Source organism: Alosa sapidissima, chromosome 16 (assembly GCF_018492685.1).
Source record: "Alosa sapidissima isolate fAloSap1 chromosome 16, fAloSap1.pri, whole genome shotgun sequence".
Classification (NCBI taxonomy): domain Eukaryota; kingdom Metazoa; phylum Chordata; class Actinopteri; order Clupeiformes; family Clupeidae; genus Alosa; species Alosa sapidissima.
In genome coordinates, this window is record NC_055972.1 from 28,453,992 (window position 1) to 28,481,762 (window position 27,771).

General features: G+C 39.9%; 1 protein-coding gene and 1 long non-coding RNA gene across 2 annotated transcripts; one reads left to right on the forward strand and one right to left on the reverse strand.

Moving 5' to 3' along the window:
- Positions 1–951: 951 nt before the first annotated feature.
- Positions 952–27,666, forward strand: si:dkey-103j14.5 (isoaspartyl peptidase/L-asparaginase). The gene is made up of 7 exons (XM_042066574.1): positions 952–1,035; positions 6,255–6,458; positions 8,956–9,098; positions 15,451–15,614; positions 22,633–22,751; positions 22,991–23,101; positions 25,734–27,666. The coding sequence occupies exons 2-7, from the start codon at positions 6,272–6,274 to the stop codon at positions 25,934–25,936; spliced, it is 927 nt and encodes a 308-aa protein (XP_041922508.1). The 5' UTR covers positions 952–1,035; positions 6,255–6,271; the 3' UTR covers positions 25,937–27,666.
- Positions 7,197–9,019, reverse strand: LOC121685813. Its single transcript, XR_006023448.1, has 3 exons — positions 8,934–9,019; positions 8,690–8,838; positions 7,197–7,335 (listed from the first exon to the last, which is right to left on the reverse strand). It is a non-coding gene; the product is annotated as an uncharacterized LOC121685813 (long non-coding RNA).
- Positions 27,667–27,771: the final 105 nt, after the last annotated feature.

The following is a 27,771-nucleotide window of genomic DNA, read 5'->3' on the forward strand; positions in this document are numbered from 1 at the left end:
AAATGTACAGGCCAGAGCCAAATAAGGCACCACTTCAGAGTTTGCGTAAACTCTGAGCTTCTTTTGGATTCGCCCGTTTTATGGCGGGAGTTTCGAATTGTGAGATTTGCACAGAAAGGAGGCGTGGATGGGGTTTTGAACTTCTCTGTATCTCCATTTCACCCACTGAACTATCGTTATTCATCAATGACAAGGTAAACTCGGTTTTGCATTCTATGACCCCTTTAAGGGTCTGGCCACGAACAATGTAGGCCTAATGGCCCAACTCGAGGGGCGGCAACAAGCATGCATTTAAAAAATCTCACTGCACGCAATTGGATAACACTAGACCATGTTTACTCTGAATGATTTCGGATAGTAACGTGCATCATTGTGCTCTCCCGAGAACTCTGGATTTTCAGGGTATCAGACACCTGCCTTACAGAAAACCAGAGTTCATCATGGGGGTTTTACACCAAGCAGGACTAGCCAGGTAACAACATGAAACAATCTCTAAAATGTGTTAATAACTAACAATAATAAATGAATCAAAACATGACTAATTGACCCCCTACAAATCCTCTGTGTTAGCCTACACCATTCATATCCGACTTATTAAAAAATCAAATATTTAATCATATTTTCCTTGAGAGGTGCAAACTTGTGTGCAGTTTCAATAATTGGGGAAATGGCAAAACAGGCCTAAGAAATGTAGCTAGCATAGCCTATTTGAATCATTACTGTAAATAACATATGGCTGAACCTGCAATTTACTGCAAGCAAAGTATGTTTTAATAATAAGTTCATAATTTACTCCTTAATGTGTTCAAATCGGCCATAGCCACATCATATTTAGCAACCTTGTCAAAAGGTCTGGGTACCACTGTAAACTATTTTTGGTGACAATGGGAGTTGCATCATGTCACGTAGAAGGCATATAGGCCAAGGCACGTTTCTAGTTCCAGTGGCTGACGTAAGATTGTGTTTCTTAGTACAGCATAGTCGAGCTGACACTGTCTCATAAGAACTTGGTGTAACACGATTGAAAAGTGTACGGTAAGTGACCCATTGTCTTCACTTTATTCACGGCTGCAGTTCTCAACCTTAAATATGCTGCATTTGAGTTGCCTACGAGATATTTGTCTTCGCTGCACAAGCTTAGCCTACTGACATTTTAGGTGTCGTAACTTAACTCATGTGGAAGACACGAATGGGATGCATCCGCGGAAACGGCACGTTCAACATGTCTAAACTTAATAGACATCTTTATTTTTTGAGTTTAATTAGAAGACCACGCGTAGACTACTTCTTCACTTAATTAAGGAAATTCAGTTTTGAAGCATACCTTCCTCTTAGTTTGAGAGTTGCCATTCAAGATGTGCTGATAGCTGCCGGTCTGTCTGATGATGTTAGGCAGCCTTGTTTTAATATTTCATCTGATCTGGGGCTGGAATAAGTGATTCCCAAACTGAAAAATGGTTAGATTTTTTTTTAAATTTGTATTTTAGTTCGAAATGTTTTTTTTCCCCCAAATGCGTTCTCCCAGTTTCTTTGCCTTCTACTAACATTTCCTTGATCGCGTTTATTGCACCAGGCTATTCTAAACTATTAGGCTACATCTTAAAGGCGCCGTCAGTGTTTTTTGCTGTGAAAACCGAAATGCTTTTAGACCCACAATTTTGACAAATATGGGTCATTCTATTCTAATTTTCAAAGTACTGTTTTTAAAATCTTGAAGCACCTATTTGGATGAAGTAGATTCTTACCTCTCAAAAAAACATGCGGTGCCATCTCAGGCTATCTTATTTATTTATTTATTTATTTATTTACTTTAACAAATAGTCAATGGAGGTATGTGTGCTATGTCAACCCTGTTACCAAAAAAAAACATATATTATTATAAAATAATATGAGTGCTCTTGTAACTATTCGTGAATATTATACAAATAATTATGTGTTACATAAATAATTCTGGTGTTGAACACATGAATTATTCGATTTTAGGATTGACAGTAACAGAGTTGACAGTAACAGGGTTGATGAAATATTGTTATTGACAACCATTACTAGCCATGTGGTGGACACCATGACACCACATGGTGTGCATTCAAGAGAGGTTAAAATGCTGTTAAATATTTACATTTAAATTTTTTAATCAAATAATTTTTAATGCATGATTTTGTGGTAACAGGGTTGACCAAACTAGCTTGTCCCCTACTGTCAGACAGAGCAAAACCGTAATAAAAGACATTAAAAGAGAACAACACTTTTCTGTTGTTTTCACCATAGAGTGGCGAAGTCCCGCCCCTTCCGTTTGCCTCCATGGGACCTATCTTTAAAAAAAAATTGAACGGCAGTCTATGGCGAAAAAGAAATTATTTTCTGGTCCCGGTTGACTTGTGCCTTGAATTACCCATATGATGTTTGTCAATTTAAAAAAAACATTTTTTTTTAAAAATGTAAAGATTTTTCATGTAAAGACATTTGCAGTTTGTTTCGTAACTATTGAATTACAACATTGTGAAAGATCGTAATCCCAACGATTACAAACCCATCAGTCGCGCTAGTGACGTTAGCTCATTCACAGCCACACTAGATTGTACAAGCATACCAGCAACAGGTCTTAATTGGGCTTTCCTTGCCTAAGAAAATACCATGAGTCAGAGGATTAAACACATCAGGTAAGTTGTATTCGTCCATAGACTGTACATTACATACTGTTAAGTGACATAGCAGGCAGCAAGATGCAACCGTTAACTAGCATAACAGCTCTTATCGTTTCATTACGTTGGTGACGTACATCGTTCGAGACGAGAGATGTAGTCCACTGAGTGGATTCGCACAAAACCAAAATAACTTTTGAAGTCTATCAAACAACAGTACTTTCTTGACGTGAAAAATTATCTTTTAAATTCACACACATCATATGTGAAATTCGTGGCACAATTCAAACTGGACCAAAAAATAATTGTTATCTCTCCATTAACTCCCGTTCATAATTTTTTGAAAGATAGGTCCCATGGACCGGAAGTAGAAGGGGCGGGACTTCACCACTCTATTAACTTCCTGGAAGGCAGGGGATATCACTTCCTGAAAATGATGTAACTTTTGGCACAGTTCATTTTCTCCAAGGGGGGTTTTATCCAAAAGTAACAGGGTTGACGACAACATGGGGACATATGTAAAATGTTGATTTTTTCATAATTTTAAAAACATTCCAAATAAAATTGTTTAATGATCCATGAACAAACACTTGAGGCTTTTTGTACATGTATTTATTTTTATGATAATTTCACTTTTTTTATCCTAAATAGCCAGTGATACTAGACAAGTCATACCGAGGGACAAGCAATTTTTACAGCTTTTGCAATATTCCTAATACGGAAAGTGCTTAAAATCCTTTAAAAAAAATGATGAATTCTTAAAAAGTAAATAATTAATTTTTACCATTATTATATTTACTAAAATATAAAATAATTATCAAAAAAATATTGTCAATTCAGCTTTGCAAGACACTTTTGTTTGAGGGACATAAAATGGCACGTTTTCGTAGAATGACCCATATCTCAATGACACTAGCTGGCATTTGTTCCACTGTTTATTTGCATTGTTTGAGGTGTTTTCATATAGTCTATTTGATTTCAGAGTGCACATACAGATAAGCTACCTAAATAAGGCTGAAGCTGGCAAAGTGTGTAAAACGCAAATATTATGTGAGACTGTTTATTTACTGTTCCTCACCGTCAGAGTGACATAAATCAATGAAAGACACCTGCAATCAGACAGCTGCCAAGATCTAGCCACTTCATGTAAAAATAAAATCAAAGGCAACTTCCAGGTTAAGACATGATAAGGCAGGCATGAAAATGTGCATAGACTTTATTTGATAACTTGAAGTAGAGCTTTACACTAGTCTGAGTTCACAACAGTTGTAACAAGTTATTTTCCTTTTAAATTGGCCTGGAGGACACAGTTTTATGGATGCCCGTTTCCGCCACTTGGAAAAAAAATTGAGATAGATAAGTCATAATTATGAGATACAAAGTGCAGAAGACATTTAGCTTAAAGCTGCAGTTGGCAAGATTTTTTTGATCATATTCACAGAAACCGACACTATGCTCCGACAGAACAACATAAATCAGCCGGTTTTAGAAAAAAAATCCGCACTTCTACGTCCACCTAGAGCCTGTTATTTGTTTTGCAAAAATCCACAGCTCCTGGTTCTTCTGGTCCAATCAGAGCAGGGCTGTGTGAGATCTGACTGTCAATCACAGTCTGGTGCGCACTGAGGAGCACAAACTCGATGAAAGGGTGCTCGGTGGAAGTGAGGGAGGGGCATGAGAGTTGTAAACATTCAGAATTTTGGCTAAGTCCCCTGAATCTGTCAGACGTGTCAACTGCAGCTTTAAAGATTTATAAATACTGAGAGTCTGAGATAAAGTTTTGTCTTTTTCGTTAGTAGTTTATTAATCTCTGCAGAGAGGTCACATATGCATCTGTGCACCAAAAAGACAATCAGTTGTTTCTCACACACACATTTATACCCATCAAAGCAAAAACAACACAAGGTTGAAGAAGTCCATCTTTGTAATTTTCTCCTCACATTACTAAAAATTATGAGATATAAAATCATAATTATGAGATACTAAATCAAAATTATGAGATACTAAGTCATAATTATGAGATAAAGTCAAAATTATGAGATTTAAAGTCAGAATGCGAATACTGGTTTGGTCTCCTGTTTTTACGCCTCTTAGATGACTTGGCTTACTTTTAGAGCCTACAGGCCTGTGTTTGAATAAGGCACACAGCTCACCCATGATATGGAATTGGTTCTGAAGTCATTAAGTGTACAATTCAATCAAATGGAACAGATGTCAATTTTGTGCTGTCTGTGGACTCAGATCATATTGGTAACACTGAGAGGCGTTGATCAATGAGGAGTTTGATATCAAAACCTTTTTGTTGTCATTTACTCTATGCAGTGGATGTGTGGCATGGGGCCTTATCTTGGCAATCTAAAAAGCATGGTCACTGGCGAATAGTTTAAATACAGTTGTACATTTAGGGGTTTGTCCAGTCCACATTCGGGGTGGTTTTGTTATCAAATGTCGGGCGCATGGCGCAAAAAGACGGTTCATATGTTTCTTAATGAATCATGGGTGTGTTTTGGGCGTAACATCCTTTAAACCAATTAAAATGACATCTGTCATTCCCTTTAACAGCAAGCAGCGCAACTTCAAACTTTAACTTCAGACCGTATGGAACAGGTATTCCACTAAACCATGTTTAACTAAAACCTGTTTGTGACTAGCAGAGTATATGCTACACGCATCTGCACTCATCTATTGTTTGAACTCATAGGCAAAGTGAAACTAACTTCACCGTGGTGTCATAGTCAACGACCTGTTGTGTACCTGACGAAGACCTGAGTGGTCGAAACGTTGTACTATTAAACTGGGAAGAGATATCTTTTCTTTTTCCTTCATATTGGCTAGTACTTGTTGAATTTTGTATAGGTGTGCACGTACATTCCTACACTCTAAACACTGAGAGACGGTGCATAATTTGAGTGCTGGAGCCACGTTTAAAATTCTCTGTGTAGGACACAGCCGTGGGCAGAAGGAAAGTAAGTACTAGCTAGCACCACAGCCAGCTGGTCCATGATTGTATTGTAATATTTTGGAGTCGTATGGATGATTTTTACAACTTAACTCCAGTACAAATGTAGGCTGGTGAGTGTGCGTTCAGATCAAGGAAAGCCTAGTGAAGACTTGTAGGAGGGGGAGACTTGTGTGTGTGTGTGTATATTTTCCTGTCTTGTTCCTTTCACCTTGATGGAGCAGCAGAGAATATCACATCAACCTGTCAACACACCTCTTGTAAACAGAGCCTTTCATCCTGGCAGTGGAGATGAGCAGAGGAGGCTGCCCACTGTGTACTGTATGTGTGTGTGTGTGTGTGTGTGTGTGTGTGTGTGTGTGTGTGTGTGTGTGTGTGTGTGTGTGTGTGTGTGTGTGTGTGTGTGTGTGTGTTGCGTGTGTGTGTGTGTGTGTGTGTGTGTGTGTGTGTGTGTGTTTGTGTGTGTGTGTGTGTGTGTTACTTTATGTGTGTTGTGTGTGTGTTTGTATTTTGTTTGTTTGTGTTATATTTGCATTCCCAGATTTAATTTACTGAGGGCTTACTGGTCTCTGAAGAATTGAAGTCTTCATTTGCCAGAGTGTCTTTTGTTTACTTCTCTTTCCTTTCTGTTGTTGTTGTTGTTGTCTGTGAAGGACCAGAATACTTGGAAATGAAGCCAGTCATTGTAGTGCACGGTGGCGCCTGGGCTATTCCAGATGAGCTGTCCAAAGGAAGCGTGGATGGGGTGAAGAGCGCAGCTAGGGCTGGCTTTGTGCTCCTGCAGACGGGGGCCTCGGCCCTGGACGCAGTGGAGACAGCAGTGAGGGCTTTAGAGGATAACCCAGTGTTTGATGCAGGTGAGAGTTACGTGAGAGTGCACACCTGTGCACACACACATACACATACACACACACACACACACACACACACACACACACACACACACCTGCATAATAATATAACCATGGTCCTAGTGAATATTGTAAAGGCTGATTTAAGTGCCAGTTGGTTGTTTCTATTGGATACCTGTTATGAATAATTAACTATAATGGACTTGAACAGGAAGAAGAGTGTTATCAGTGTCTGGATAGACAATAAGGGGACCCTAGCCTCTTTTCACTTTGTTGGTGGGGTTGTAGTAAATAATTAACAACACAGCATAGTGAGAAACACTGCTGATGTTTGTCAGAGTAGCATGACCTTGAATGGGTTATAGAGTACCAGTTCAGAAAAAAGGTGTTATTTCTTAAAACAATGATTTGAGACAGTGATCTCTTTTGCTGTTTTTTTTTTCACACGATTACAACAAAACTGTCCCCAGTCAAGCAGACAGGCATTGACAGAAGGTTTGAAAAAAATACATTTAGCATAAAAGTGGTAAACCACTGCAGTGCTTGTATGTCAAGTATAACCACAATTGGAATGTCTCAAGCTCCATCCAAATGCTGAAACTAGCTGTGAAATATAAACATTGACAGAATCATGTAGTCAAATCTTGCTGTTTAATGAAAGTGACAGTACAGTCATTTTATTTTTGCACAGTTGTTAAAAAAGACAATAAAAAAAAGTCTTCATACTAATAGCAGTACATTCAAAAACTGGCAGGTTTTCCTTGACAGCGTGTTTTGTCTGGGAAAGGACTGTATCTTATTTGACACCCTTGACACTCTGCTTTAACGATCGGGCCCAAATAGAGGTGAGAGGTCTCCAGGTAATCATCAGATTGCATCAAAGCTGCAAGGACAAAACAAGACACTTCATTAGCCGGAGTCGACTGTCAAGCTCCATCTCATTTGTGATGGCCAACTGCCACAATAGTTGAAACAGCATATCCTCTTTAATGTTGAGGGGTGGAATCAGCACTTCATCAAGGGGGGCAAAGTGGTGATGGTGGAGGTGTGTGTGTGTGTGTGTGGGGCTAGCTAGGGGCTGAGACTGATCAATATGCAACTAATGCAATTCTGTTTAGGGACAAAGTAAGAGGTAGGAGTGGAGTTTCGATGACTTTGGAGCCACTGCGTGATTGTGAATATCGGTGTGGTTTTAAAAGTGTATTGGTGTAATGTCAAAATGTATTGTTTGTGTCAATTTATGATTCAAAATAATAGAATAATAAAGTGGCATGAATAATAATAATAATAATTATTATTATAATTATAATAATGTTATTAAAATGGGATGGAGTCCATGGTGTTCATAAGAGTTGGCATGTCCATGTTGAGGAGTCTAATGGCCTGAGGGAAATAGCTTTTCCTTAGTCTCTCAGTTTTGGCCTTCAAACTGCAGAAGCGCTTGTCTGACTTCAACAAACTGAACAGACAGTTACTGGGATGGGTGGAGTCCTTTACGATTTTAGTTTAGTTTAGTTTTTAGTTTAGATTATTTTTCCACCTTCAAGTCTCTTCTCAAACCTCCACCACCGCCATCAGCTACTTCACTGTCAGCAGACGACTTTGAAACATTTTTCACTGAAATAGTTGTAATAGTAAAATAAGTGTTCAATTTGTTGAACCTATAAGGAGGGCTTTGCCTTGTGTTAGCATGACAGCATCATTGGACTCTTTCTCTCCTCTTGATGTGGAGGCAGTCTCTTAATGCTTCATCCAACAACTTGCCCTTTGGATCCTGTCCCGTCCACTCTTCTACAGTCTATCGCACCTGCTGTTCTACCGGCAGTCACACATGTGTTTAATGCTTCACTCATTAAACACATTCGTTCTCTTGGAATTATAGGGTTCTATCTACGTTCTGAGATACTGAGCTTCAAAGTTTTAGAATGCCATAGAGTTATACTAAGCGGAATAAATCTCTTAAGATATAATGTCCAAAAATGCATACAACTACAAGAATCACATCACCTCACCTTCTTAAGGTGTCACAGAATAAGAATATGTCAATAACTCAATTTTGACAAAAATGTAAGATAGAACCTTATAATTCTAAAAGGACGATATTGCACACAGTATGGTTTACACAAGGATATCCAAGGTCCCAGAATGTATCAGTATTTTCCTGGCCTGCCTGGAGTGCCTCAAAGGAGATGTTGGCAAGGTATAGGGTTGACATTGCAGGTATTCATTTTTGCTACCTGGTTGCACAAAGTGAAGTCTGGAAAAAGTAGTTCAAGTCCTGGGTCGATGACCCTCTGCTTGAATAAGGAAAGAGGTCTGGATGTCTGATGTTTCGGGATCTTTCTATTTCTGAAGGAGACATCATCCTTTGATGGAGCTGGCATAACTAGAGGGAGAGAGAGACAGAGAGGTTAAGGGCAGTGTGAGGTTGTGGAACAAAATAGCCCGAGAATGAATGGATGACGTGTGAACATCTGTTACCTGAATGCAATGTCTTCACCAGGTCACGGATCCGTGCAGAATACAGCGGGAGAGGTGGAGCTGGACGCCATAATAATGGACGGAAGCACCCTGGCCTCTGGCGCCGTGTCCTCTGTGAGAAACATCGCCAACCCCGTCACGCTGGCCCGCGCTGTGATGGAACAGGTCTCTTCTTCTCTTAACCGCCGTGAACGCTGTCGTATTGATTCAGTGCTTCATTGGTATTACAGTATTTTATATTTAACATATTCTTCTTGGTGTTAAAAGCACACACAGTGCATAGGCCTACATATTGTATTGTGTACACACACACACACACACACACACACACACACAAGGCCTTTTCACACTGGCAAAATCGCCGCGATTTTATGTACCAGAATCGCGGAACGACTGTCCCTTTCACATAGACCGAGGCGGAACGGCGGGACAAAGTGTCTCGCCAAATTTACTACCAAGCCCCCTAGACATTTTGCCGAGTTTTTTCGTTCCGCCACCAGTGTGAATGGGTCAAGGCGGAAAGGGGAATCTGGGCGGGCATTTCAATGCTATGTCCAGCCCACCACAGGAGATTGCAAATAAATCTAACTGATCAAAAGCAGCAATCGCAGAGACAGCACATTATGTCAATCTATAAATTCACAAAGTCTCCAGTCATTCAATTTCTGCTAGTTGACTGTAGCTTGGAATGCAATATGTTGCCATAATAGGCTATCTTAAAGGAATTATCCGGAGTAAAATGCACTTTAGATCAATTTACGGATGATTGGGAGTACATACGTTGAGTTGACATCAAAATCATGTCATTCGGATGTGTTTTGAGAAAGTTTGATTTTACCGTTTTTAGTCAAAACTCGTTAGCCTGTTAGTGACCAGGGCATGTCATTTCGCCGCTACAAAACACTATTTTTATACCTCTTCTACAGTTCCAAACAACATTAAACTTACGTGGTAGTGAGTAGAGGGTCCCTAAAGCCAAACTGAAGTATCCCGAGGTCTTTATGTGGTCGGATAGAGAGTCCAGAATGAATTTCATCAAGCCAGTACCTTTCCGGAAATGTTGCTGCTGCAGCTAGCATCTTTAGGCGAAAGTCTATACGACCACAATCACATTGTTTAACATTTAACATTTTAACATTTCATGCATTCTTAAACAGCACACATTGGAAGATAACCATACAGTAAGTTCCATTTAGGCCAGAGGGTAATACTACATTATTAATACATTATTATGTAGTTTCCCTCTAGTTTTAAGTGTGCAACTATAAACCTACCACAGTGTTGATTAAGGTAGGCCCTATATTAAGGAGTATTAAGGTAGCTTTTAAAGTGCAGTAGGCTATATTAAAAAATGAATTAAATTTCAGACATTTCATAAAGTTATGTTAGGCCCAGAATGTGTACTGTACATTATGTTTTACCCTGAGGTATGATACTTTTAGCAAATGATGTAGAAACACCTTTTCAATTCAATCACACTTACCGTAGTTGGAGCTGTACTTCCTCTTGTCTCTCATAAAGAGTGTATGATGACTTAGCTCTGTATTAATAGATAGCCTTCCCTCTCACCAGTGCAGCCTCTCTTGGGTAATGAATTTCCTGAGAGTTGCTAGCAATACAGACAGACATTCTGTGGTCTCAGAACAGACATTAGCAAGTTACGCCGTCGCTTTTTATTGCTGACAAGAAGAGATGATGCCATGGATTCCAATGAGACTGACGTAGTACCTGACAAAGGCTGAGTTGTTTCATAGGACGTGTGCTGGCAATGTTGCAGAACTGGAAAGTATTCCTTGGTACCCAATAACAGCTAGTGGTTAAAACAGCTCTATGAATTGATGTGCTGTAGCTCTGTTCCCAGTCCCCATTGAGATGAAAAGTACTCCATTCATAAACACTTTATCTACATTTTATGAGTTAAACTGGATGAAAAGTTATCTGGCTGTAATGTTTGAATTACATTGGATTACTTAATAACTCTAAACTTTAAAAAGACATTTCCTGACATTTGTTTGTTTCATCCACTATAGACAGGCAGGCTATTAAGTTGGCCACAGTGATAAACAGCATGGTCTTCCTGTAGTAGGCTACTCTGCAAAAGCATTGTGCACCAGCATAATCAGTCAGTTGCCTGCTGTGATTTCTACAACTTTGTCTTTTTTTCTGGGCCTATTATAGAAGATAAGAGAGCCCCTATAGTCTTTGCTGCCATAAAAAACCATAAAGACTGGGCTTAGCATGGCTGACAATATTTCATTTGTTTACATTTTATCATGTTATTGTTGACTTCTTAGCTGCCTATTCTAGAGGGTGGAGAAACTGGAGTTTTGATGGAATTTTGAACATGCATCTGAACTGTCGGTCATTTCTAACTAATTTAGTTAGAGTCCTTATTAAAGGCATTTAAATGATCCGGTAGCGTTATGTTTGTTGAGGTTAGTGTTTTTTTCTTTGTATTCAATTGAATTGTTTGTCACAGTTGTAGGTGAGATTAATAAGAGTTCAGGGAAATTTAATTCCCAGTGCGTTTGCTTTTTTAACATCTCATGCATTTTTAAACAGCACACATGGGGAAATAACCATGAATTCCAAGTTATCAGCATAAGTTCTGTTTGTGGATTGATAGTGTGCATTGGTGGTGTTTGATAATTTTCCATAACATTCAGTGGCAAAATTGCTTTTGCATGAGTACACAATACACATACACAAAAGTGTAGTAGGCCTTCCAATTTTCACTGCTAAAGCTGACAGTGATTGCTTTCTGGCATAATGGCTTTACAATTTTATCCAGTTTATTCAGATGTCAGCAACATCCCTGCCATTTCCCGTTTGTTTATACATGTCATGCAGTAGAGTGTAAACATCTTAAATGTACATTTTCAAAGCTACACACACACTGAATTTAACTGGTCATAGGGGATATTAATATTAATATTTCATACTGTACACAATGACAAAAAGGCCAAATGTCTGAAAATTGATTACCTTGAGCACCTGTCTTGACTGCCCCAAAAGACCTTGGGTCTTTCTTCAGACTGGCAGATCTGTGTAACAGCTTGGTATTAAAAATTCATTAGGCTGAGATCAATGCAGCCACCCAGCCCCACTGATCTCATGCTTCTCTGTATGTTTGACAGAGAAAAATGACATGATTAACCACTTTAATATTTAAAGCTCTGCAACGTTGCTGCAGTAATGTACATTTTTCATCTGCTATTGCCTGAAACAGTATATTGACAAACAGGAAAGGCTTAGGAAGTGAGAGAAATAGAGAGACAGAGAGAGAGAGAGAGAGAGAGAGAGAGAGAGAAATAATCAGAGATAACAAGAAAATTGCCTTTTCATTCTGATGATATGATTGGTGCCGCATGTGGCAGAAATGGAATAATCATTGTTTTGTTTGTTGTTGTTTTTTTTTTACTGACTCATATTTGTAAGAGGCTTGGGAAGTTTGGATGCATAACATATCACGGTCATCTAGTTGTTGTAGTGACGCCACATGCCATGAGGCTGTAAATGATAATCAGTTTCAGGCCAGGATAACCAGGCCTGGACCTCAGTGTTCCATATTGATTACATATTGGTTACATATTGGTTACATATTGATAACTGACCACAATCTGGAGTTGACACCCTTGCTCAGGTTAACCATCACCTGACTGCCTGACACATACCGGTAAACAAAAAGACAATAATTTTACTGTAATTCACTGGCCTGCCTAGCCTGACGAGCCAGACACACATCAAGATGTAGGACTAGCTAGGACTAGCTACTGTAGACTACATTTTACAATTGTAACAAATTACATTTGCATCTAGATTTCTAGGCTATGGCCTTCCTGCTTGTGTAGTAAGATCGATTCATACTGATTCATAATGCTGCAGCACACCTGGTCTTCAATCAGCCAAAGAGGACACATGTAACTCCTCTCCTAGTTACTCTTCATTGGCTCCCTATAGTGGCCAGAATAACATTAAAATCTCTCACCTTGGCCTATAGGACACTTACTGGATCTGCTTCCTGTTATTTCAATTCTATGATCCAGCTTTACCTCCCCAACCGCCCACTGCAGTCTTCTGATGAGTGTCTGTTGTGTCGACCAGCCATAAACTAGCTCGGTCACTCTTTTCCTCTGTGGTTCCTCGTTGGTGGAATGAGTTGTCAAGTGCTATACATTCTTGTGATAGTTTTCGGTCTTTCAAGAGGGGTCTAAAAGATATATCTGTTTAGCATACACTTAATTAATTAAGTGGTTCTTATGAGTTATGGTTTGGAATTTGGATTATGGTATGGAATTTGTTTATTTTCATTAGGCTTTATCATTGATATTGCATTGACATTATTGTTTATTATCGCTGTTTTCCTTAATGTAGTCTTACCAACATTTTAAAACTGTTCACTGTTCATTTTTAAGTCGCTTTGGACAAAAGCGTCTGCTAAATCATATAACCCTAACCATGATACATGTTAAGTGAACACTGTAGCTTGACCCCAAAAACATTCTCTAGCCCTGCCCATTGCTGTGACCACAGTTATGTCCACACATGCGTTATTGCAGAATGGTCTTTATCATAGCCATAAAGGCTGTTTATGCAACACACTTTCTTTAAAGGACCCTTGACAGAGATTCCTTGTGCAGGTTCTTGTCCTGTTTTTTTTTATCAGTTTATCAGCTGCAATTACCCTTGACAAAAGTCAACTTGTGCAACATAGATCAAGTGGTCTTTGTGTAGTGTACTCTTTATTTTGAGTATGTATAATTTATTGTCATGTAGGGCCTATTAGTGATCCTGGATGAAAGTTTGTCTTGTCTCTGTCCCGTTTGGTTGATATATTTGACCGCTTGAATGGCCTAAACCTGTCTGCCAGGCTGCAAAACTCATATTTTGTTCCTTGCAGACAGAGTGGACGCCTTCACACAAAAACTTGACCTATGGCATGGCCGCATCAGTCGAGGCAAAGTCTAGCATCAGTTTAGCAAAGTCCTTTTAGGCAAGTCCTTCCACTCGGCCGCCATATTGCAACACTTTTCTGGGCATTTATTGGGCATCTATTTTATTTTGGCAGAAATGCGCGTGCGCAAGGCTTCACAACACCAACCTTGCTCCAGCGGCGAGATCACAACACATGATTGGCACAATGTCTTCACAACACACTACATGATTGGCTCAATGTATTCACATGTCGACGTTTTGCCACAGAAGGGGTGGAATATGAGTAGACAACTGCCATATTGCCATTACAAACTAACCCCATGCATTTCTATGGAGGATTTTTTGAGTGCTGTGTCTCCTCATTAGAAAGTCTCTGACATTAGGCCCTATCACTGATGCAGGCACATCACACGGTTTCTCCTCTCTATTTCAATCAGAGTCTGAGCACCTGTCAGCAATGAGAAAACAATTTGCGATGTAGGCTACTTCAAAGAGGATTATCGCTCTTTTGCGTGAGTTCGAGATCCATTTTTGTGCACAGCAAACAAACTGTCAATTGATATGCAGGAACAGTTTATTGAGCTGATAAGTGACAAAAGGAATTCTTTATCTATTTCTCCTCGTCCTTCGCGTCGACCTACTGTATTTGTGTGAGGCAGGATTCTCAAAAATATGAGTGCACTCAAAACGAAATACCGCAATCGTGCACAAATCGAGGATGATTTGAGGCTATGTTTATCAGACATTGACATTGCACAGCTTGCAAAAGGTTGAGAACCCATGCTCAAGGTGAACTGTTTTCCATCTCAGAGCTATCAAAGGCCTTTAGATGTGTAATTAATATGTCAATCTATAAAGTTTGTCTCTACAAAATCTACAATGTGCTTCCCCTCATATCATGTAATGGCCTGCACTGCACTGCACTGTATAAGTATAAGTATAAGTATATACTCTTTTGATCCCGTGAGGGAAATTTAGTCTCTGCATTTATCTCAATCCGTGAAATAGTGAAACACACTCAGCACACAGTGAACACACAGTGAGGTGAAGGTGTTGTTGCTGCCTGCAACAACAGCAGCGCTCGGGGAGCAGTGAGGGGTTAGGTGCCTTGCTCAAGGGCACTTCAGCTGTGCCTACTGGTCGGGGTACGAACTGGCAACCCTCCGGTTACAAGTCCGAAGCGCTAACCAGTAAGCCACGGCTGCCCATACTTATGGACAGTATTGTGAATTAATGATTAAACATAGCATCCTAAGCCACTTAGAATAAAGGAGAAAAATACATCAAAATACCTCTATTGGTGGTACATGAAATGTAGTCACTACAATTATTCATTAAACAGATGTTTTCATCCCAAGCAATTTATAGAACAGATATTCATGTTTATATGTGTGTTCTGGGTAACAAACCAGAACTTTCTCATTACTGTCACCTTTCTCTACTAGTTGCTGTGATAGTTAACCACCAGGAGCACTTTAAAACCAAATATTTTGGTGTATTTTGCATATCGACTAATGTCCATTTTGTTGTTCTGTTTTTGTTTTTCCACTGGTGGACACGTCATCCCATGGGCATGACCCAGACAGACCATGCCATGCTGACGGACCGGGGTGCTAACCTGTTTGCTGAGAGGATAGGCCTCCTGACCGTCCCCACCGACACTTTGGTGACCGAGACAGAGAGAAGAGAGTGGGAGAGGCAAAAGAACTATGATGTTGGAGTGAAGGAACTTTTCAACAAGCAATGGTAAGGAATTAGCGGAAATTCTTTTCCTTAGAGACTATATTCAGAAGTTCACAACAATAACATCATATATTTAGCAAGATACTAAATAACTACTACTGGGCCTTCCAAATTTACTGGCACCCCTCATGAAGTTGAGTGAAAAAAGATGAATGGCCAAAAAGTGATTTTGTGTACCTCTTTTCACCAGTGGGTTTATTGTTCATTGTTTATTGTGAAAAGGATCCCCATTAGCTGTCACCAAAATGGGACGAGCTAGTCTTCCTGGGGTCCACTAGCCTGACGTTGTCATACTCAAATTCTAGTCAGAATATGAGTCTGATACTGCTCCATTGGGACGTAATTATGGGGTGTGCTTCAACCGATACAGGGGGAGAATGCCTCTGCACTCAATTGGATAGACCTAACCAATCAGAGCAACAAAATAGCTTACCGTGAGGTGTAGGAAGAAAACACACGAACCATCCTTCTGCTCCTATATCCCCTCCGTTTTTAAAATAATTCTGTTGAACAGTGATATGCTACAAACATGTTAAACAGCTGGGAAAGGCTGTCGCAAATCCCTCGAACAGGTGGTCAATCAGAGATTTCAAACGAACGAGGGAACATGTCGCAATGCAACAGCGCTGTTTTCCCTTGATGAAAGTGAAACCACCAGTTTTCCCACATCTCAACTTTGGCCAAAGTTTTCAGAAATAATCGTTTTTACAAACTCATTAAATAATATGAATTTTCCATATGGGGTCTTAAAAGCCATGTATCCAAGCCACAGCGTTTTTGTTTCAAACATAAGCCTAATCTAAGCGTGCTCAGATGACGTGATAGACCAAGCGCTGTTGCTCACCTGTCCATCATCGTAAAGCCTGATTTGATTGGTCCGCCTGATTTAGGGCGAGCATACTTGCCCCACAATGGAGCAATGCCAGACCGAACTTCCCGTGGGGCGGGACTAAGTTCGGAATGGCACCCAGGCTAGGGGTCCACAGCAAGAAAAGATCACTTAATGTAACAATGATAATTTAAAAGCAGTAAAACAATGTAGACATCATTATAAACATCATTAAAAAAAATTCAAAATAAATTACAGTATTCCATTCATTATTACATTCATACAGTAAATATGTCCATTCCCTACTCACAAATTTAGATAATGTTTTAAGATGGTACTTAAAAGATACTTTGCTATTCATTTTACGTATATTCAGTGGGCAGTTATTCCAATGATTGATGGCACGAATCACGACAAATAACTGTTCTCTTTAAAGCATTTGATCACACCCAACAATTTGGTTATATAAGAAAACAGGTTGAGAAGAAAAGACAGTGTTTCTGAAAAATTTAATTGTATTGAAAACCAGCCTATTCTCTACCATTCATTTCAATTTCAATTTAATTTTACTTATAGAGCGCCAAAACATTACACAGGTCTCATGGCGCTTTACAGAGTGTTAGACAATCAGAGAAAAGAAAAGAAGGCCCATGGGTAACAGGGGCAAGGAAAAACTCCCTAGAATCGGAGATACATATAGGAAGAAACTTCAAGCAGATCCACGACTCAAAGGCCTGACCCATCTGGGTCAGTTACAGAATAGTCAGGTCTGTATACATGATAAATGCATAAGTTAGTCAGATGTAGAGAATAGAACATGGTGTTTAAAGCCAGTTGAGGTGTATGTTACAAGAGATGGGATGGTTACATATCTGGTATGATAATGCATTGATCCTATTTAGTGTCAGAAAGTTCAAATAGTCCAGTGTAGGAAATAGAATTGTCCAGGGAGATTAGGAGTTGTCATTGGGCAAGTGGTTGGTCGCTAGGCAGTACGGGCCAGGAATCCGGGCAGAGTTGTCATAGGGCAAGTGGTGGGTCGCTAGGCTGCACGGGCCATGAATCCAGGTAGGGGGGACAGTAATAGGCGATGATAGGGCAGTCGTAACCATTAACCATGAGAGTCGACGGTGCATACTAATAGTGTTTATTCTTATGGGACAATGTAATACTAACCTGGCCGCTCTGTTCTGTAGAGTTTGTAATTTCTTTAGTTGACCTTTAGATGCAGATGACCATACAGGTGCACAATAATCCAGGTGACATAAAATGAAAGATTTAGCCACCTGTCCCACGATGTGTGTAGGGACATCTTCTTCACTGTGGTATCGATGTGTTCTGCCCATGAGAGCTGACTATCTATTATTGTGCCTTTGTCTACCTGTGTAGGGTGCCAATAAATGTGGAGGGTGCTGTGTGTAGTTTTTTACCTAACAATAATGGCTTCAGACTCATTTTGATGGTACACTGACTCATAACAGGTTGAATGGTCTCTGTTATTTCCACTATGCACCTGGGACTCCTGGTATTGTACCATGACAGTTTGGTGCACTGTGCATGAAACGTGGCTCTTTTCACGTGGCCCTGTAGCATTATCTTGTAATGTGCATTGTGCTTGTGCAGGGTTCCACAAAAGACTATCACACTGCCCTGCACATTTGAAAAATGATGCTGAAATGGTGCTCAGTATATCGAGCAAATGTCACTGGTCCTGATACCTATTGTGTCACCTGATTAAAGAATTGCGCTAATCAGGAAATCCTGATTGCTGACACACAATAATGGGAAGGCAATCAGCTTTATAAACCTCACATTTTCACCTCTACGTTTGGCCAAATTATCATTTGATTAGACAGATATTGCCTAGTCACTGACATTGATTAAAGTCAGGTGGAAAGAGGATAAATAATTTCAAAACGGTTCTTTTTATTTTATCAGACCAAGAATGCATTTTCCCCCCCAAAGACTGCAGAGAAGTATACATTTTAGTCTCAATGCTGTTTAAGCCTAGTTTTGTTTATGCCATCTTGTCCTGAATATTGTGGTGTTAAAAAACCATACACTTTAGTGTTTTCCATATTGTTGAGAAGTACTGTAATAATTGTTGATAAATGACATGATTGTTATAGACATGGTATTGCACATGAGTCGTCTCCACAGACTGAGCAAGTAAAACAACATATTACTGGAGGAGAGACGCTCGCTCCAGAAATAGATTATTACCATAACAATATTCCCTTTGGTCATTAAAGCTGAACCTGTCATGCACCTGCAGTGGAATCAGTTTGGCATATGGAATATGCACCATTAGGTATCATTAGATATTTGTGCATGTACTGTATGTGTGGTTGGAATCAGGTTAAAAGGGACCGTCATTTCCCTTTCCAACTATTAGCCGCGGCTTATACATTGATTTTGCAAAATTTCTTCAGCTATGAGGTTAATACATGGGGGCAGTTAATATGGTATTAATATGTTTCTTTTAACTTGCATAAAACACTGTCCTGCGGCTTATACACAATGCGGCTAATAGTATGTGCTGAATGTAGCATTAACTGGGGAGATGAAACGTGTGTTATGTAGCCTATACACATAATTTCCATATGGTGAACAAGTCCCATAAGATTATACCTTATGAAACTCAACAAGGCTGATTTGGTGTTTGGTTGGTGTCAACTCAATTCCTATAGTGTTTTGGTTAAGGACAAGGTGGAGGTCATTTGTAATGATAGTGCTTTTTGTTCTGCAAGTATTGTTACATCTCACATCATGCTGCATGAGGCAAACTAAACATAGTGAAGTGTATTTATGAAGTATACTTAGTGACGTACGAGGTGTATTTATGAAGTATAGAAACTTTTTTACTGCATAAATAAACATGTACATTTCCGGTGGCACAGAAAATGTGTTAATGGTGACTTAAATGATAATTTAAATAACAAGTTTTAAAGTCTACATTTTGTAGAGCATTACGCAAATTCTGGTTCATTTTTCATTTCAAAGTATTGGCATTGGATTTGAACGTTTCAACCGGAAACCATCTAGAAACAGATTGAAAAGGGTCTATAACTAGGGAAATATGAAGTGAATTTATGCCCAATAGACCAAGCTTTAATGAAAAGAAGCACAAGAGTTCAAAGCAGTGAGTGTATGCTAAAGCACACATCAAAAAAGCTCATTCAGAAGATCACATTTTCAGTGGACGTTCATTCAGAGGAGTTATTTTCATACCTGTTAATTTTGGAGCAGCCTCTCAGTCTGGTGTTAGAGTCCAAGAAATAAAAATAATTATAGGAAAGACAACTGAGCCAGTCATTTCTGAATATGGGTTATAAAAAAGACACCTACACGCTGTGAACCATTTACTTTACAGTGCTACAATTTGAGCACTGCATGCGATGTAATGTCCAAATGTAAATGCAATAAATGGTTTCATTTCATTTTGACATTTTATGCAGTTTTTGCCATTGGTCCTTTTCAATCAACGGTGCATTTTCTTCACAGCTATAGGTTAGTAGTGTTCATGCTGCTTGTGATGCTGACAATGGGGAAGGTGCCTTTGTCAGACACTTATGACCTGGTGCTCAGTGGGCGAGTCCTCCGGGACCCCACTGCTCTGACAGTCATTAGAAAAGCTCCTCTGCCCACCTCTGTGTTATTACAGGGAAGTGTGTGGGAGGGGGCCCAGAACTATAGCCCTCAGGGTGGCTGGGTGGAGTAAACGTGCTAGCCACCTTCAGTTTCAGGTGATAAAAAAGCCAAAGAGTGAGAGAGATCAGGGTGGGGTTGTGAGTGGTGTGCTGGTGGTTGTGGTGTGTGTGTGTGTGTGGGGGGGGGGGGGGGTGTTGTGAGGGTGTGCTGGTGGTTGTGGTGTGTGTGTGTGTGTGTGGGGGGGGGGGGGGGGGGGCAGGGGGTAACCTCAGCCTGCCCAGTGGGAGGCTGTGAAAATAGGCCCTTTACTGGAGGTGCTAAGTGACAATTGGCTGAGCCGCAGTCTCTTCTCCTCCCAGTAGTGTCTCAGGTTCATTATCGATGGTGCCCCTACCGCTTGGTCCGTCACACCGTGTGTGTGTGTGTGTGTGTGTGTGTGTGTGTGTGTGTGTGTGTGTGTGTGTGTGTCTGAGAGAGAAGGAGTTTTTTCTTCTTTCCTTTTTTTCTTCTAAGCAAATTCCTCAGAACTTAATTACCCCTTCCCTTCATTCGGGATGATTACGAGGCCACCCTTTTGCTCACTGAGGCTGACCCTGACCATACATAACTATTGGACTGTGTGTGTTTGTGTGTGTGTGTGTGTGTGTGTGTGTGTGTGTGTGTGTGTGTGTGTGTGTGTGTGCATGTGTGTGTGTGTGTGTTGGGATGTGTGTGTGTGTGACACAACTCAGTATGATTCCCTCACAGAGGACAGGGGGCCCATTAAAAGACACTCGAGTCGTATCAAACTACCACAAGTAATTAGCCCTGGGCCTTACGGTCCATTAAGCTATCGCAGGGAGGAGATGGTGGGCTGCTGGATGTGGCCCAGGCTGAGCGAGGAGGCAGCTCTGAAATGCACCATATCCAGAATCCTCCTCAATTAGGCCTCCCGGACATCCGGACTCGAGCCAATCGCTTTACTGTTTTTAATTAGACTAGCTGGCTGTCATTTCCTCTGCTTTGTCTTTTCTTTTTTCGAACAATGAAGGTCACTCTGAGCTTTGGCTGTGTCACAGCTTCTCAGGAGCTTCTTAGAGGAGGAGATGAGCTTGGAGGGAAATGGTAACTGACCTTCCTGCAAATGCTCCGACTCTCACTCAGTGTTTACAATTTCTCCTGATGTGTGACACACTTTATATTGAATTATTAATGTATAATAATGCCTCTGACATAGCAATGATAAAGGAGAGAATGATCTCTATTCTGGTGTTTACACGCTTCATTAAGGAGTTTATTGATATTTAAAGATTTACGGCATCGCCCCAAACTTCAATTACGGGTGTGAAATACAGTCCACCCCTCGCATTGTGTCCTAGGCTAAGCCGATACACCAAATCCAGCCATTGCGGTGATTTAATAGAGCAATCAACGCCTTGTCAAAACTGATTGATGGCCTCCTTCGCCAGCTCGGCGTGTGATTGTCCTACCAACCGCAGCAGACAAATACTCGCCATGAGAAGTCTGTTTGGCCGAGTCTGCTGCTGCTGCTCCCTGATATATCACCTTCAACAGTGTTTCACAGTTAACCTTGAATCACTCTTTCACCCAGTTACCGTGCTCCCCGGCCTCTGATAGATTTGGTAGATTTTTCCAGACTCCAGAGAGCAAGCTGTTGTGCTTGGAGCTTGCTTGGCGGTGTCTCTATGGGTTAGAGTATCTTATTGGTGTTGCTGCTGCATATATCTCTCTCCTCGTCCATTCGCTGCCCAGAAGAAAGTCGTTCACATGTCAGAAGGCTCCCAGGGGCTACCTTGGGTTAGAAAACAGTTTCTTGAGCACTTCTTTGTGCCTCCAATTCTTACTTTCTCAGTTGGAATTGAGAGAACTGCTCTGTGTTTGGAAATAGACCTCAGTATAGGACCACATAGCCTATTTCCTATTCACTTTTACCAACATATAATTTACCAATACATACATTCACCTTATTTGCATTTAAGGTAAAATTGTAAAGGACCAAAGAGATGCCACTTAAGTAGTATGTGAATTGTGTGAGCCTTCCGCATTCCTGTTTTGCAAGATATATTTTGGCACCATCAGCTTTTAATTTGTTATTAGGTTATATTTTTCAATATGATCTGTATGATTATTCTGATTCTTGTGTACCCTAATTGCTGTATCTTTTAAACCTAATTGCAAGAGCAATTTGAGATTGAAGATAAGAGGTAATTATGATGAGGAATTATAGTTGAAAACACACACACGCACACACACACACATACACACACACAAACAATTAGCATAAAGATTTCTGAACATGTTGTTTATTTACTACGCCTTTAGCTTTGTAATCAGCTTAGGAAACGCTGCGTTTTAAGGTTGGCAGCTACAAGCCTGTATCAGAGCTAAACAGACTCTCATGACCATACAATATATTGGAATCACTAGAACGTATGAGAACAGGTCTAGTTACATCATGCTGCCAGTTCTATGTCAGTCCTATTATTAAAACATTTCTTTTATTTGAGCTCCTCACCTTCCCCTGTCTGCTCTTCCTTTCAGGGCCCATGATACGGTTGGTGCAGTGGCTTTGGATTCCAATGGTAATGTTGCCTGTGCGACATCAACTGGTGGAATTAGACACAAAATGGTGGGCAGAGTTGGAGATTCTCCCATTATAGGTGTGTATCACTTATTAAAAGATTAATAAAGTTTCATAACATTAAATATCTTTAAAGCTTAGGCTTCATGATTAATTTTTGACTAATCAGTCAGTGGAAAAGTGTGGCATATTTTTTTCTTCTATTACAGTTTTATCTAGTTTGACTTTAATAAGCAGCAAAGGCAAATTAATTTAAACATATTATCACAAGTATTTTGTTAAAACTAGGCTGCTCTAATGTGACTATTTCCATCCAAGGGTCAGGGGCCTACGCTGACAACCAGAGTGGTGCAGTATCGTGCACTGGCCATGGAGAGTCCATTTTGAAAGTCACGTTGGCCAGACTCGTTCTCTTCCACATTGAACAAGGTACTGTTCATCTTAATGTGTTCCTGTATGGAACTAGGCTATACGAAACTACAGTGCCTTCATTGTTTCATCAGTGAAATCAGGTGATTGTCCTATAGCAAGTCACATCCATTTGGTAATACACATTTTACACAATAATAGAAAGAAATAATACAAACAAACAAAAAACAAAACAATAAATAAAACATCAGAGATTTAGAATGAAGTAAAATTGAGATTTCACAAGATGTTAAGGAGATAGATACAATAACATATAAAATACAATTAATACAGTGAAAATAGGAAGACCTGTAAATAGCAGAAGTAGAATGTAAAAAAAGTTGGTTTCAGGTCTTTTTAAAAGATGTTTACAGAATTTATAATAATTTGTAATTCTGTATTTCTGTTTGATGTACAGAGCAGGGTGTTCCATAGATTCGGTGCATAATGGATACAATGCAGCTTCTCTGCTTTGCTTGTGGAACACTTTGGGCACAATTAAAAGATTAGCATTGGAAGATGTTAGTGTTACCAAACTCCTTTAAAGCTCAACATACACATCCAACAGAAGCAAATTGAACGTTCAAACATCAAATAATTTAATTTTTTCTTTGTTCCTGAAACAGAGGCAAACAATAGCAAAAGTGTTTAAAACTACACACCTGTTCCTTTAACCACTGATTTTATTTTTGCCCTTAGATCTTTGTTCAAATCAGAGCAAGCGGGAGCCTTATTAATGAACGCTGATACTGAGAGCACAGTGCAATTATTTCATCCATAATAATGTGTTTCCTGTGCTTTTAACAGTAAACAAGGTTGTCTTTATTTTGATAAAATGCTAGCTGTTCTTGCGGTTTTCCAGAGGGAAAATTGAATGGAAATTCTTCAACTAAGGACACATTTAAATATACCACAGGGTGTTTCTCATGCATAATCAGACTGGCCTGAAAACCCTTCATACATCATTTGCCTTCTTCAGACTCCACAGATGCATAAGTCTACTTTCTGACCCACTTCGGTTTGAACTGTATGGTAGCAGTACTAAAGCCTTGTTAGTGAGGGAAACTCCTTTAAGATCAGATGGATGAACAACAAATTAGTCAACCGAGGTATCTCTGTGTTTCTTTACTCAAGTCTGCCCTGCGCCCTGTCCTTGATCGGCCATTTCCAATGGACCTGCTGTTCTTGCTGTGAAGTGCAAAACGTTGTTTACCGATTTATTTATTTTTCAAAACTTTGGCAGTTCATCATTAATTTCATGATGTCAGCAGCACACACACACACACACACACACACACACACACGCACGCTGACAAGCATCATTCTGTGGGTGTCTGAGATTCGCCTTCATGCAAAGGCACTGAAACGCTGACATGGCTGTTGCCAATCATTTTAATTGGGGTGCGCGAGGGGGAGGTGTTTGTGCAAGCGGCCCCTGTATCCGACTGATAATGAGGCTCCGAGTCAAGGAAGGTCAGCACAGGCCATTGTTTGCCGAGAGATCCTCTCTGGTGCTATTGGGGGAGGAAATGACACAAGCGAATAGTCTGTTTTCACACACAAGGTCACCTTTATCATCTTGTTAATGTGGACACAGTATGGACACACCAGGGCCCAGTAGGACTCCAGACTTGTTTTAATAGCTAGACGTCTGCACCCAACAGTATGACTCCCATTACGGACAATGTCAGAATTTATTTAGTCGTCGTTGTGTAATTGGATGTTTTGTTCCACACGGTGCTGTTGCCATGCATTTTTTTGCGACAGTGTTTGGCATACTTTTATCTGCACAAACAAAATATTTTTCATGAATAAATGAATGAAAGAATGAATGAATGAATGAATGTTTTATCAACTCAAAAAAGACAGGAAATTAAAAGTCCATGAATTGTATAGCAAAACCATGCTTAGATGTTATGGTTTATTGCACTGTGTTAATCAGTTTGCTCGCTCTTACTGCTCCAACTCCACCTCACTAGATCTGCTGTGCATTTAAGGCAGCACCATGCACCACTGTCATGTTAGTTCAGGAAATGTTTACCTCAAACTGTCCAAACAAACTACATCACCATAAATATTTCCATGTAATTTGAAAACAGTCTGAGAGATGTCCTGACTGAATAAGTGCTGATACTCTGCACACAGAACTGAGAGAAGTAGATGTTTGGCTTGTACTGAATGGGACTGTTTAATTGGTCCACATGACGCACTACATTGGCCAGTCATTTGTCAGTGAGTGGTGCCATTTTGTCAGAAAGTTGACAAAAAGCTGGAGGCAAATGTGGAGAAACAAGAAACAAAAAACAAGAAACAAACAGGTTTTCACCAAACAGGCCTTCACAAAACGGGCTTTGACAAAGCAGGCTAGTTACCCGTCTTGAAATTGAAAGTCAGAGTCTGTCAGAAGAGTGCTAAGAGTTCACCTTAAGAAGTGTGGTTTTCACAAGGAAAGCAAAAACAGGCGGAATTTAGCTGGAGGGAGAGGGTGTGAGGTTATAACACATTTACTGGAAAACTTCTCATGTTGCTATACAAAGCACACTGTTGAATGAATGACGCATTGTGGGTCCAATATTTCAAAGGTGTCAGATTTCATCAAATATCTGATTCATGCCAGTGATGCCGCTGTGCTTTTGTATTTTGATTGACACAGGCAAGGCGGTGTCTGAGGCAGTGGAGAAGGCTCTTCAGTACATGGGCGAGCGAGTCCAAGGTGGAGGGGGTGCCATCGCTTTGTGTCCCTCTGGGAAATGGGCAGCGAAGTTCACCACAGAGCGGATGGCCTGGGCGTGTGTGGACGCGGAGGCTTTGCACTACGGCCTGAATCCACGGGAGGAGTTCAAGGAGACCGTCTGAAGGACATCAGTGGAGGCCCCTGGTCATCCTAACACCACTGGACCTAAAGCTACTAAACTGTCTCTTGGAATGTTAAGATTTCAAGTCCTGTGTTTTGTTCCGGTGATCTATAAGACTGTGGAGATACTATACTGCATTGTGTTTTGTGATTGTGAGTTTTGCATTGACTTTGCAAAACAAAGGTATAAGGGACCCCTGCTGGATGATTTGCATGTATTTTTTTCATTATTTCATTTTATTTACATTTCTGATTAACTGATCGCGTATGAGGTATGTAGCCTAACATGAATAGATTTCTTTTGATAACAAAGTTATCCAAATGCACTTAAATGAATTGCTGGTGAATTGATCATGAATTTGGCTTCTCTGTTCCAATGAAATATAATATTTTTCAAGCATCACTGTAACTGAACATATTATCAGCATATTACTGAGCAAGTGTTTCTGTGGAAAATGTATTTTACTTCTGTCAGTGATAAAGCAAAGCTGAGAATGTGGGTAAAACTGAAAACAACTTATTGAGCTGCTTTTCTGAACAAAGTATTTGTGAAGTTATCCAAAACAGAGCAAAAATAACTATTGTATGTTTGTATAGTGCATAGCCTACTCATTGTTTTTTATAGTTAGTTGCTCTTTGATAAAAAGAAAAAGGGTTTCTTAAATGATGACTTCTAAGGTTATGTTTAAGTTTATGGTATTTAGCAGATGCTTTTGTCCAAAGCGACTAAGCATTGACAAATTGCCAGCTTTGAATTAACCATTAAACGAATTAACGATTCACTCTCCACCTTATCAAAATAGGATTTAGATAGATTTTTTTTTTCAAGATAAAAAACAAGAGGTTTCATCAGGGTCAAAGGTTAAAGGCTCCTATACAGTAGTAGATCATATGTTCAGATGATGTTCACTTACATTCCTGCTGGACAGATAATAATAGTTAAAGGTGCAGGCGGCAATTGTACGCAATTTCAACCCCATAACTTTTTTTTCTCACATTCAGCAATCATCTCCTCACGACCCACTAGCTGCCCATTCCGTGAATACACTGTAAAAACAAAGGTCTCTGTAGGCAACCCAGGCTCTGAAAACTGGAAACAAAGTGGGTGCAGCCTGTCCCCCAAACAAAAACAAAACCCTGTGTGGAGTTTCTCTGGAAATACAGAAGGGAGGGGTGCTACCTCCCTGGTGTATTTTGTGTGGTCCTTGGTTAAAATATAATGTACGTTGTTGGAAAAAAAGCATCTGTAAAATTAAATATAAACATAAACAAATGTGACTTCCTAGGCAATCAGTGACTGCACCTTAAAGGAAAACAGATTTAATGCTCATATTACAGAGCCCACCAAAAGCTTTATTTGTTTTATTTCATTTCAGATTACACAATATATGGTGTTCTCGCATCTGAAGGCCAGCAGATCAAATGGTACAGTTTGTTAAAGTGCCAGGATAAGTGGCTTTTGTTGCATTAGGGAACGTAACTGGTCTTACAACAACATTTTGTCTTCTTTTAATTCAAACCTTCAATTATTATATAAACTTCAGATACAGTCAGATACATTTTTTTAATCTTTTGGATCAAACAGCTAGCCTATAATAAACAGAATCCATTGCAAATCTGATGAGAAGGTTCTGTTGAAAATCAAAGTAAAACCGCTCTCACAAAACAATTGTATGACCTAATTTTACATGAAAGAATGCACTGTATTGAAGTCAAACTAGATGTACCGCATAGCGGTACAAAATATGACCGCCGCTCAGTCCTGTACATCCGTTCCGCGAAAATAAATCACACTTCAATTTGTCTCCATATTTTACTCCATCCCCCACTCTTGAAA